Consider the following 13,357-nt stretch of genomic DNA (forward strand, 5'->3'; position numbering starts at 1 on the left):
CCGAGTCTTGAAAACTGTACGAGTCTTGAAACCTGTGAAAAAGGTCATACGCAAATCCAATCTTTGCTTAAAATTGGTGCCGCATTGTGTTTCCCACTTCCAATATTGCAGTGCATAGACTTTATAATGGATCACAGAATGGAGGTGTCTGCACTGTGTTATGAGAAGCAGTATATGAGGTGGGTGAGTCTCCTTTCTAAAGCTTCTATTGTGCAGCCCCCTCTCTACCCAATGTTTATCAAACCAGTATTTTTAGGATAAGATTCACTAAAATGAAATTTAGTGCACAAGTGATGTGTAATACAATAGTGCAATGTAATACCCAATTTTTGGGTAAAATATAAAAGATGGGGTCACTTCAGGTAAATAGATACCAAACATGTCAAGCTTTAAAATTGTGTGCACTTGTGAAACTACAATGACCAGAATTTCCCATAGGTGAAGCTTTAGACTCTTATACTGCTCATCAGTTTATTGTTAACAGTGACTGATGGCCCTAGAATTATTGCTCTCACTCTGACCTTCATGGCAATATGTAACATGTATGGTGACATTTTTGTTTTTGCACATAGGCGCATCCAATGTGTTTGTGTTGTATGTGCGGACATGTGGGGGGAGGGGGACTTTAAAAACATTTTTTTTTTAATTTTACTTTTTTTGTTATGTTACTTTCATTTATTTTAATTAAACTAACAAGCCCCATATGTAATAGCAAATAGAATGTGACAGGTCCTCTTTATGGAGACAACAGGGGTCTTTCAGACCCATTATGTCACCTAGGACCCCAAAGAAGCTGATGAAGCAGAGATCTGCTTCCCCAGCTTCTTCTCCTGGCTCTAAGAGCCGGAGAATGTCCACAGTGACACTGGAAGTGATGTAATACCCATCACTTCTGGGTCCAGTGATCAGAGGAGAGATCAGCGGCCAGAAGCCTAGTGATCTCCCACCGATCTGTCAGGGGAGACCTGCCGTGCCGGTTCCAGGCCCACACGGGGGACAGCGGAGCCTGGGGAAGCCAGCGGCGGCAGCGGAGGGGGGGGGCCACACAGCGCCACTCGGTACAAACGATATGGCGGCTGCATAGACAGCTGATCGCTTGCACATAAACAGCAATCTCCTGCAGCTGTGTTCTTAGTATAACCACTTCAAGCGGATGACGTGTATTTACGTAAACCCGCATGAAGAGGTTAAACTCCAGGTATTCATTAGTATGCATACTTACATTGGTCCAGCTTGTCCCAATGTCTGTATGCATATGCCATATCTGATCAGTCTGGAAATCCTGTAAAGCAAATTGCCCTTTATTCTGAAAACATAGGGGTGCCCACTCTGCATAGCAGCCATTCAGAGAATGCCGCTATGCCGCTATGCAGCCGTAGACAGCCGAGTGGAGACCGACCTGAAGCGAAGTGAGCCGAACGCTGTTCGGCTATTCACTTCAGGCTGAAATCAGCCGTACATCGGGTGGCTTCGTGTGCTCAGCATGTTCGGCCGACCCGAAGTGCAGGAGGAGTTCGACTCAGCCGATCCAACATGTGGATCGGCTAAGCCGAACCTCCGGCAGGCTACTCGCTGCTGTTCGGTCTATTCTTATAGATGCCCAACAGCGGTGACTAAATAGCCAAATGACCTATGTGGGACCGAGCAGAACAGAAAATAGTTTAAAAAGTACAAAAAAATAAATAGAAAACGATTGTGCGGAGCTAGCAGTGACTGTTTTCTATTGGCCGGAGGTTCTGCTGCCGTCAAAAAATAAATAAAAAAATGTTTGCTATAGGAATGCATTGCTAGATTCCTATTGGCTATTTCAATTTGCAATAGCCAATAGCAAACTAGCTATTGCACCCCCCTGATTGACAGCAGCAGTGGGCGGGTGCAATAGCTAGTTTGCTATTGCAAATTGAAATAGCCAATAGGAATCTAGCAATGCATTTCTATGGTGAAATTATTATTTTTTATTCTGACGGCAACCAACGGCTCCATGTCAGAATAAAAAATAAAAAAAGCAGGGAAAGTTTTACTCTGCTCGATCGAGCTGAGCGAACCTTCCTTGGAAAAATTGTTTCTCTCCTGGGTGGCCGGGAGCGGGACACTCCCAGAGCGCCCGGGAGAGTTTGCTGTCTGGAGATCAGTGTCCCTGGTTAGCTGGTAACCAGGGACGCTGATCTCTCTGCAAGTGGCCGGAGAGAGATGACGGCTGGCTCCGCCCAGCCGTCAGAAGCAGGCTGTCGGCCGGCCAATGGCCGGCCTTTCAGCCAGCTTCGGCTTTCAGAGCAGCTCAGTCGAGCCGAGGCATATGCCTTTGGCTCAACTGAGCCGCTTGGCCAACTTCGGGAGCTGTATGGGCTATAGTGAATAGCCCGTACAGCAGCCCTTCGGTTCTACTGAACCGAATGGGGTCCTGGGGCTGAAGCTAGCCGAGGATCGAAGCTAGATCCTTCGGCTGCTTCGTGAATAGATCCCAAGGTGTTCTGTGATTGTATTGGGGCAGTGTTATCTTTTAGTTTTTTAGGGTTTTTTGGATGCACTGTTTAGCAGTAACAATAATGGTCCCATCATATTTCATCCAACTGTAACTCCAAAGTCTTCTTAGTAGATATAGCATGCAGCAACCTGGACAAGAACAGACTGGGGTTGATTTACTAAAGGAATAGAGGCTGTCCCCTTTGCAATGTTAGTAAATAAGACAAACCTATGTTCAATACTCAATCATGTGAGAGGGAGATTTGAAAAAACAGTAGTTTTGCTAGGACATGATTTATTGATTAATGTGAACATATCTGCTAAGGTCAGTGAACTTTACTTTGTTAACTGAACAACCTCTATTCCTAAACACAACCAGATTCAATGGTAATCATTTTATAGTCTGGTGTCTTGAGGTGCTGGAATTTAAAGCCGTACTCCAGACAGAATAATTTCCATGCCACACTAGGCGTGTAAATTATCATTAGAATTATCATAGGTGTAGTGTACAGTGGCTGACTGGAAAGTAGAAAAAAATCTTACCTTCTAGATAATTGCAGGCTTTGTATTCTTTGCAAACCCTATTGCTCTTTTCTGACTGGAAAGTAGAAAAAATTCTCACCTTGCAGCCTAAGGCCCCCCTCCCCCCCCCGCACAAAATGCCCAGCTTCAGAGCACTGAAGAAAGATGGATGCTGAGCTGTACATCGCTCTGGTCGCATCATTCGCCCCCTCTTCCCTATCCTCCTTTCACAAAATGTCTTGTTTATTTTTATAAGACATTCTGTGATTGGAGGAGAGGAGGGAGTGGGGATGTGACATTATCTCTCCTCCTCTAATCACAGAATGTCTTGTATTCTTAAAAAAAAGAAGACATCTAGTAAGTGGAGGAGAGTGAAAAGGGGGCAACTGATGTACCCGGGGCAATGCATGTCTCCCTCTTTTCAGTGCCCGTAAGCTGGGCACTCTGTGCAGGGCACAGCACGTTGCAAGATAAGCTTTTTATACTTTGCAGCCACCCTCCATATATAGCACCCAGCTTGTGAATTATATTTACACAACCAGAGATGTGCAAATTATCATTTTGCCCAGAGTGTGGCTTTAAGTGTGCATTCACTCATATACATGTGCTTTACCTTTTGTATTGTAATGTGCATTGCACACAGACATTGCTTGTGTTTTTTTGTGGGTGCTTCCAATAATTGCACATCCATGCATCAGAAGGGACATGACCCTCACTGCACCTCAACACATAGAACAGCAGACACCTTTGTATGGCAGTGTGTTGGGAAGGAAAGGGTGACATATACTACATTATTTGTTACAAAGACAGAGAGATCCCATAAAATGGATGAGCACACGTGTTGAAAAAACGCATTCATGATTGCCCCTTACAATTTCGCATAGGGACTTCTAAAGCTCAAAGACAGAAATTCTAAGTGCATATGACCTGATATAGTTTTTTTGCTTAACTACATGTCTCACTTTATTCATAAAGGAAGTCGATTAAATACAATACACCTCAATACACCTGGTTAGGCTGTGCCACAAGAGCTGAAAAGGAGCCTCATAGATTATTTCAATAAATGTTACTTTATTAAGGGACTGCAGTGGTCTATATATTAGTGATTTTCCTCTCTCTTTCTTGGTTATGTAAGGTCTTATTAATGTTTGCCTTATCACATCAGCACAGTAGCACTTATTAAGTTGAATAGATTTTTCTGAATGTCACAATATGGAGATATAGCTGTATCAAATGCAGCCCCACTTGTCTGAGTAATAGATATTTATTTAAAAGATAGACACAAGCACTCTCCATTAAATTGTGAATCCTGAAAGTGTGGCACATTTTATCTAATGTGGAAGAATTGAATAGATTGAAGTGAATATGCTATGCACATTTACTTGAAGTGTCTACACTGTAAATAACCTTCATTATTTGTCTGTTAAAATAAATTCAGTAGGAGACATTTACAAAAGTCAAAGCCTTTGCACGCTTTAACAAATGCACAAACAAACAAAAAAAAAATCATAGTTTATAGATACAGCTCATGTATTCGCAGTTTGTATATTGTACGTAAATAGGTTGCACTGTAAGTGATTAAAGTGAGCTGGTTACAGGCAGTGGCATAACAATCGCCGTAGCGACCCAGGCGGCCGCTATGGGGCTGGGCACAGGGGGGCCCGGCCAGGGCATCCCTCTGATGCCGTACGGGCCGCCTGGGTCGCTATGGCATATCAGGGCGCTGGCTGTCAAGAGTAAAGCGCCGCTGTTAAATCACTGACAATCTGTCAGTGTTGTGTGCAGCGGCTCGTTCTTCCTCACATTCGCTGCTGAGCTGTGTCAGTGACAGCCAGCAGCTGCTGCAGAAGAGACTGGACCTGGCGAGTTACAGGTATACAAAAATAGGTAAATGCCAGTGGTAAAGCTACTGGGGGCCAAGTGCAAATTGTGGACCAGGACCCTGTTACTATGCACCCATCCTATCTTATCATTCCCACTGTCTCCACAATGACACTTCTAAATATATTTATAAATATACAGTTAATTTCCTCTAGGGACATATTTATAAAGCGGTGAATGAACCATTCATCAAACATTCACCAGTTTCCATGTAATTTAAAATGCATGCTGTAGGAAGATATACTTGCAGTGAATAATTAGTTAACATCACATTCACTGCTTTATAAATATGCCCCTTAGACCTCATTTATAGATATATATTATTTGGATCAGTGTTTTGAGAACCCCTCTTTAGGTTTGGTAGTAAGAGGTTCATGCTACAGTGCATAAATGTTGCTAGATCCAGACACCAGGGGAACTCTTCCTGGATCACCTGCATGGAACCCCAGGTCTAGTGAGACCTAACAAAGTATTTACCCTTCACTGGGAGAGTGACTCTGTTGTATTCAGGCAGCACTTGGTGGAAGGATATTCACTGCTCCCCGACCATCAATGCACACAGGACTGGCCACCAATAATAGGGCACACAGACTGACCACCAATAAAAGGGCACATAGGACTGACCACCAATAAGGGGGCTCACAGGACTGACCACCAACAGAGACACATACCTCTGACCACAAATGGGCACACATGCAGGCTGACCAACAACACCTAATTTGCATGTTACATACGGTAATTCTCACTCCTGTATTGTGAGGCTACAGTATGTTGAAAGTTACATAGTCCTGACCAAAGCGTGCATTGTCTCAACAGTTGCTGGTTTTAAATAAGTGATTATTTAAAACAAGGTTAAAGTGTTAGCTTCTCTGACTATAATCTATGTGCAAAAAGGGCATAAGTAATGAAAGGGATTCATTTTTCAAAAATCTTCCTTCGTGTCCTTTGTGCTGAAATGTATGTGTTATTAAATTAAAAGTTATGTGTGATTGCATGCACTGCATCATTTGTGTGCAGAGCATACAACATATATGGGGTCTATTCACTAAGCTGCCATGACAGCTAGCTCCGCCCAACAGTTTTCTATTGGCTGGTGGTTCTGCTGCCGTAAAAACCTTTTTGATCTGAGATTACTTCAAATTGGAATTCCCATAAGTTTTCAAGGAACTTTTCTGCACTATTGAGAAGAAATGGCAGGAAATATACAACAAGGTGGTGTGGGAGTTCTTGAAGGTGCTGAAACCCTTTTGCTCCCTTGAAGGAGATAGTTTTACTACCTACGGCTTTCAGCCTTGTTATAAGGAGTTCAAGTATAGACACCACATACTCTTATGGACAAGGCCATGCTGGGGTGTCCAGGTGCTGAAGGCTTGCACTACCATCTGCATTGTAGGCATCCCTGTAGTGGGTGGATTTGCCTGATCCCTGTTATTATGTGTAAATCAATTATATTGAATTGTTGTAACTTGTAATTGACTGTTTTGACTGTCTTATGGCAAGATTATTGTTCTATGTTAGAAATCTGTTTTAAGTATTTTGTGCCCTGTATATACCATGAAATGTATATCCATTGTTCCAACTTGTTATGGAGTTCCATATGTTTTTTTTGTTTTTGTACTGCTGTTACATCTATTGCACAGTGATCTGGGCCTGAGGTCAAGCATGGCACAAGGGCGTGCTTTAGAAAAGGGGTGTGGAAATGAAAGAGAGTTGGGATGTGTGGGGCGTGAAAGAATTATGGATCCTTATCAATTCAGGTCTCAGAATACAGTGTGAGCAGCTCTATTTGCTTCTTCCTGGGATACTTAGGGTGTCAGTGTGTAGGGATAAATGATGATCCCTGTTGAATCACATTTTCAGGCTCCATTTTGTCAGTGTAATATTATGCCTAATGAAACATATTATGGAATGTATCTCATAAGTAAGACTGTTTAGTAAATATGGTATAAGATAAGGCACACTACCAGAAGTAAATGATATGACATCTAAAATGACAGGTTAAAGATATTCCACTATACGATCATATTCTATATGTATATTATATTAAAGAGAAACATACATTCTATTAAATACAGTTAGAGACTTTAAAACATTTCATATACACTTAAACACATGGTTTGTCACTTGTTCATGAGACAAAGTTGCAAGTTACTCTTTTTAGTAGGGTGTTGGCTGTTATCTTAAAGTCAATGGAGAAATTGCCATTCTAGGAGTTTTTAGTTTATCTAAACACAGACACTTGCTATGTACACGTGAGGAACAAATAATGCTGAATAAGGATTTTGAATTCTGTTAAACTGAAACAATGATATAAGCTTAATTCTTATCCTGATCTGTAGAGCTATAAAAACTGTGTGAACTAGAGTGGGGTTGGAATTGGCCTGACAAACTAAGGCCTTTCCCCACACGCGTGTGTCAAATAAACCTTTTAACCGATTTGGATCTACTCACAGACTGTTGCTGCTTTGCTCTTAAAATTCCCTATTCATCAGACAGGGCATAGAGGATTCCCACACTGTCCTGAAATCAGATACGGGTGAACTAGGTAAGCCACCCAAGGTCCGTGGAGGTTACTGTTGTTTTGGGCTGCATGGTCGTGCATAACCAGAGAGGCTCAGAGGTTGCAATATGGCAATGAGTGCCCTAGCTACGGGAAGAGGTGACCCAACCTCTTTGACCTTGTGCTGCAGTAGGGCAGTAGGCCCTCTGGTGCAGGATGATATTTGGTGTGTTCTGCCAGGGGGTACTGCATGCTCACAAACTCCTGCATGCATCAGACTAAGAAAACCCTTTGTCCAAAAATAAATACTGAAGGTGACAGTTCTTGTTTTATTTTTTTAACCACACCTGGGGAACATTTATAAAGGATTATTAAGTTGTTGGACTTTAGGATGGTGCTAAGTCCATTGAAGGGTCTGGTTTTCTTTGAGCAATATGTGGTAATTTAAAAGTAGTAATGGGCTGATGGAGTTTTGCTAATTGCTATATTATGTGAATACAACAATTTTGTAGCATTATTTACTGCAGTCCTTTCCTGGAGATCTATTTTATGTCTGCATACAGAGGGGAACAGCTTTCAGCTAATTGTACAGGATAGCAGAGTACTGTTTGAATACTAAGCACTGAACCGTGACCTGCACTCCTGAAAGAAACTTAGAGGAGGAACTGCTATAGATACCTATCACTTCTTTGAATATATATGATACCATATCTCCTAGCATATCTCCTAGCAACAAATCTACCTCACATGGCATATCACTAGAGACTAAGACTTCAAATAGTTCTCTGTACTCATGTGGAAGGTAACTCCCCTGAGGGATCTAAATCTTTCAACAGCTTCCCCATGTGAGAAAAGAGTTTCATTCTTTCCTGAAATACAAGATTGTTGTACTGTGTTATCCATTGATCCATGCAGAAAATTTGGAGCTTAAGTAACATCCTTTATTGGCTTATTTAAAGTGTATGTAAAGCCAACATATTTTTTCAGTTTTGGATAAAGTAGGGAATAGGTAATTCTCTTTCAGGTTTTTTTTGTTTGCCAATTCCCCATTAAAGAGATTTCAGCTTACTTCCTGTCCCCACAGCTGTTCTTCAAAGAGAACTGTGGGTTAAGTGTTTTTCCCCATAGTTCTCTTAAGGGTCACGGGAGGACATAAACTAGCGTCCTCCCGTGACCCAAACCGCTACAGCTCGTGGTATACTGAGACCGCCACAGCCGGGACGAATCCCGACATTACTGTAGAGATCCACCCAGCTGCGTGAGTGACAGCTAGCTCTGCCTATCTAGAGGCAGAGCCAGCTGTACCCACCCCCTCCCCTTCCGTTCCTCCAGTCAGCGCTGGAGTATGGAGCGGGGAGTGAGGAATCCTGTAGGGAGCCGTGAGTGACAGTCACGGCTCTCTGCAGGGAGATGATCGAGAAGTAAGCATGTGACGTTATGTGTTCGCTCACTTCCCGATCTATTGAGTCGACGTGTGACGATTTCATTGTCACACGTCGGCTCGAACTATGAGGCTGAGTGATTTTCACTCACCTCAAAGTTCTCCTTTAAGTCCAATGCTGCTCCAATGCACACATGCACTGTTGGCGACCACACTGTGGAGACAGTGGGAGGGGCATAGTTAACTATATGCACACTACACATATGCTACAGTTCTTGTGCCTACAAAATATACATACAGTCCAATCAGTGGAAGCCAAGCAGATATAACCTCAGTACAATCACTGTTTAAACTGAAACGATTCCATTACATATGCTTTTCTGCACACAGAATATAGATAGAGAGGTAGAGCTTTGTATGAGCCTGCGTTAAAGACGTTTGTTAAAATAGTTAGCTGGAGTTCAGATTTATTTTGTTAGTGTAGTCCATATAAATCTACTAGTCCATCTAATACTAACCTCTCTACATGGTGACAAGGCTGCTGTTCAAGGTTGGCTCTATTGCTGCAAAGGATGGAGTCACCCTAAGACAGGAAGTGTGTTACTGACTGAATCACTAGGTGAAAATAAAGGGGGGAAAAATGAACAAAATAAAACTAATGTAGACCCCACACTGAAGAATTGGAAAGCTGCAATATTGAATTTTTGCTTTTGGGTTTTGGTATTCTTAAGCTTATCTAGTCTTTGTAGAACAGTTTTGTAATTTTACCAATAATAAGAAATCATTACGAAATGTATATGTGTAGTATCATATGTTTACCACTGACAACCCTAGACAGTTGAATGCCTTAAAAGCGAAAAATGCCACTGCAAGAACAAGTACCTGGTTTTCTGTGACTAGCCCTAACTCCTTACATTATAGAGCATTAGTTGAACATCTACTCATTCCACTGTGATTCAATGTAAGATTTCCCTGGTAGGGAATGGGATAAAACAATTGCATGCTGCAAAGCTTTCTTCCAGCTTTCAACTAACTTACCACAGCGTGGTTCAGCCATAGTGGAATGACTTTATCCAGACCCTCAGGGTAGACCAACTGCCTGTCATATGTATACAACGCCCAGAAGGATAAAAACACAAACTGCAATCAAAAGAGAATACAGGGTGAGACCGACAGTTAATACTCTCAGCTTTCACAATATGAAACAATTTATGAGCTTTGAAAATGGGCAAAAGTGAGTGTTATTCAATGTCACATATTGGGCTAAAAATTAATAAAGAGTCAGTGCACAATTATTGATTGCTCCTGTGCAATTACAGTGCTATTACAGCCTCAAGAACATGAGTTTGCCAGAATCAATGTCGGATTAGGCTCAGCTAAAGATATATGGTACTGTGAACTGCATCTGCGAAACATCAGTGTATTATCAAATACCACAGAGTTTTATGTTATTATAAATGTATGAAGCCATAGTTCTTGTGTTTCTATGTTTGTCAATACATGTTTAGCATTACTGAGGTGACCTTTCATATCATTATATTTTATGGTAAGCCTTAGTCCACAAATATGTTTTAATAATATTTAGAAATAATTAAAAATACTCTCTCTCTCTCTCTCTCTCTCTCTCTCTCTCTCTCAAGGGAATATTTCTTTAATTATGGGGTCTTCTGAGAGTACTGTCTGTAGGTCTTTGATGATTTTGCGTATTACCTCTAGAGTGGGGTTGTAGGTAACTACAAGAGGGGTCCTGGTTGGGTTTTTCTTCTCTTTGTACTGTAGCAGTCTTTCCCGTGGTGTTCTTAGGGCAGAATTAATTTTTTTACAAATAGTCTTTTCAGAGCAAATAGCTTGGCTGTAGATGACACCCTGTTTAGTGTGATTAGGATGGAAGCTGGAATTATGGAGGTAGCTGTACCTGTCTGTGGGTTTTCTGTACACAGAAGAACTGAGTGAGCCATTGCCGACTGTTATGGCACAATCCAGAAAAAACACACTGTGTACTGAGAAATTCATTTTGAGTTTGATGGATGGATGGAATGCATTGAATGATTCATGGAAGTTTAAAAGGCTTTCTTCTCCTTCTGTCCATGTTACGAAAATATCATCAATATAACGATAATCTTTGAATGGTTTGTGAGGGTGAGTGGCTAGGAATCTGTATTCTAGGTCAGCCAAGAAGAGATTGGCATATTGTGGTGACATTTTTGTGCCCATAGCAGTCCCTGTCATTTGTAAATAGATGTTGTCATTGAAATTGAAGTAGTTGTGTGTCAGTATAAATTCAATGAGTTTGGTAATGGTTTCACTATCATAATTATGTCTGACATTATGGGAGGAAAGGAATTTGGTGCAGGCCTCAGTACCATTTTTATGGGGGATGTTACTGTACAAAGATTCCACATCCATGGAATCACACACATTCTTTTATTTATAAATCTTTATATAGCCTTACATTGACACTGAGAAACTTGCACTGAAATTAATACTAACTTACCAAAAATGTAACCTGGCATAGATAGAATTAATTACAGATAAACTGACAATAAAAGTCCTACATAAAAAATTCCAAGTGACAAACGCCGACAGCTTTAACATTGACAGTTATATTTAAAAGATGTTCTAACAATTCTCTGTGCACTTGTAGAAACGTGGACACTGACAGTTTACTTATGGCCAGAGCTTATCAGAGGTTTGGTTTATATTTTAAAAAGTAAAATGTTGTGTTATATTTCAGCTTCTCAGCAAATGCATCTTCTATAGGGAGGAATAATACGGCATACAAAATGCATCCTAAATTCCTGTAATTACATGAAAAGCATGAATGGGACCCAAGGCAGATATACAGGGTTATTCAGAAAAGGGTGAAGAGTTTGGAGAAGGCAGGAGAAGTGAACAAGATTCTACGACAACATAGCTGAACTGGAAAGTGAGCTGAATTGGAGAATTTTTCCCAATCAGCTATATTGTCCTAGATTGCTCACTTCTCCTGCCTTCTCCAAACTCTTCACCCTTTAGTGAATAACCCTGATAATGTAAAGTAGCCATGGCCAATACTATTGCAATACTATCACCCATGGATGGGTGCATTGGGCAGCATATTGGAGAAGGCATGTGTGGTGGTGGCTAAAACATGTCAGCTACATAAGCGCTGCGCAAACTGTTGGCGCTATATAAATCCTGCATAATAATAATGTTTGAGTGTAACTATGGTTTGGTAATTGAAGCTCTTCTACCACAATCTATGAAGTAAATGATCCTTTATTTTGTAAAGCTCTACAGATTATGCTGAAGGTCCATAAATTAATACTAATAATCATTGCATATGTGAATATGGTAGGCAAATTACAGTTTGTTTTGCGCCTGTATATGTGTGTTATATATATAAATGGATAATGGATAACAAAAAGTTAAATACTGTATATATAAACACACACAAAACATATATCTGTATCTATATATCTAAAATAGCCAAACAGTGTTCGGCTCACTTCACTTCAGATCGGTCATTCACTCGGCTGCCCTCGGCAGCTTCGTGAATAGACCCCTAAGATACAAGTCTATGTTTATTAGGTGGCCAAATAATGGAGTTTATGTAAAACAGTCTGCTAACAGGAAAACTTCCAACACCTATTAATCAGCTTTCACTATCACGCCTGCCATCCAAGTTTGAAATTAAACAAGGATTTTTCATGGTTGCTATTGGCAATAGTGCATTTTCCTGTTGGCTTGGTATTGATGAATGGTGCCCATTTCTGTGGATAGGTGGGGGCACTGGAGAGATATAAATAATTTAAATTACTTTTTAAAAATTCAATGCTTCAATATGTGTGAAAGCAGAGCTAGGTTTAATCAAGAAAGATGCCTGCCTATGGTGAGCAAAATATCTTGTCTCAAGGTACTTGCAAATCATTGTCATAACCACTTCCTGTTGACTAAAAAAATATTCTATTCGGAAAGACTAGATAAATAATTGAATACAAAGGCTGTAAAACAGCATAGTTGTCTTTTGGACATTTTATCAGAATATACAAACTATATCTTTGAAGCAAGCCTTATGGAATCTTCCATGATAGTAAACTGGCCCCTAGACTGTATGCAGGTGCCTCCAGGTAAATGTACTTTCAGTTGATGAATTGAGTTGACTTAGGACCAGAGCTACACGCACTGCTATGCAGTCTGTGGCCGGTTTACCATGTGTTTGCCACAAATCAATCTTCCATCAATCCTGTTATGAGGAAAGAAATCTCAGCAGTAACTTTTCTTATTGATTTTGACCGATAAGACAAATTAAGATATCAATACACAAGCTCAGTTGACTGCATTTTGATTGACACTGATGCTAATCCCACCAGGAGAACACTTTACACTTTATAAGATTTAAACTTACAGTTGATGCTGGGAAAGCCAGAACAGAGAAGAGAAGGTCTCTGCAATAGATGACGAACTTTACTAATTTAATTCCCCTTATTGGAAGCAGGAGATCCGTCAAAAAGGAGACAGCATAAAACAGTGTCTGCAAAACCTAAGAAATACAAATATATTACATAAGATTGCAAAACCTGAAGGCAATTTTGTCATAATCCTACTGATTATAACTAATTCATTTATTA

The 13,357-nt window shown here is 40.7% G+C and overlaps 1 protein-coding gene across 1 annotated transcript in view; it reads right to left on the reverse strand.

Moving 5' to 3' along the window:
* LOC108802994 (androgen-dependent TFPI-regulating protein-like) overlaps positions 1 to 13,357 on the reverse strand; it is a 29,086-nt gene that overhangs the window by 9,904 nt on the left and 5,825 nt on the right. The window contains exons 2-3 of the mRNA XM_018574845.1: positions 13,135 to 13,269; positions 9,786 to 9,887 (exon numbers count right to left, since the gene is read on the reverse strand). Coding sequence (XP_018430347.1) covers positions 9,786 to 9,887; positions 13,135 to 13,269 — 237 coding nt within the window. The remainder of the gene's footprint in view (positions 1 to 9,785; positions 9,888 to 13,134; positions 13,270 to 13,357) is intronic.

The sequence above is a fragment of the Nanorana parkeri genome, unplaced genomic scaffold (genome assembly GCF_000935625.1).
Source record: "Nanorana parkeri isolate BGI_ZX_2015 unplaced genomic scaffold, ASM93562v1 scaffold3281, whole genome shotgun sequence".
NCBI classification, from domain to species: domain Eukaryota; kingdom Metazoa; phylum Chordata; class Amphibia; order Anura; family Dicroglossidae; genus Nanorana; species Nanorana parkeri.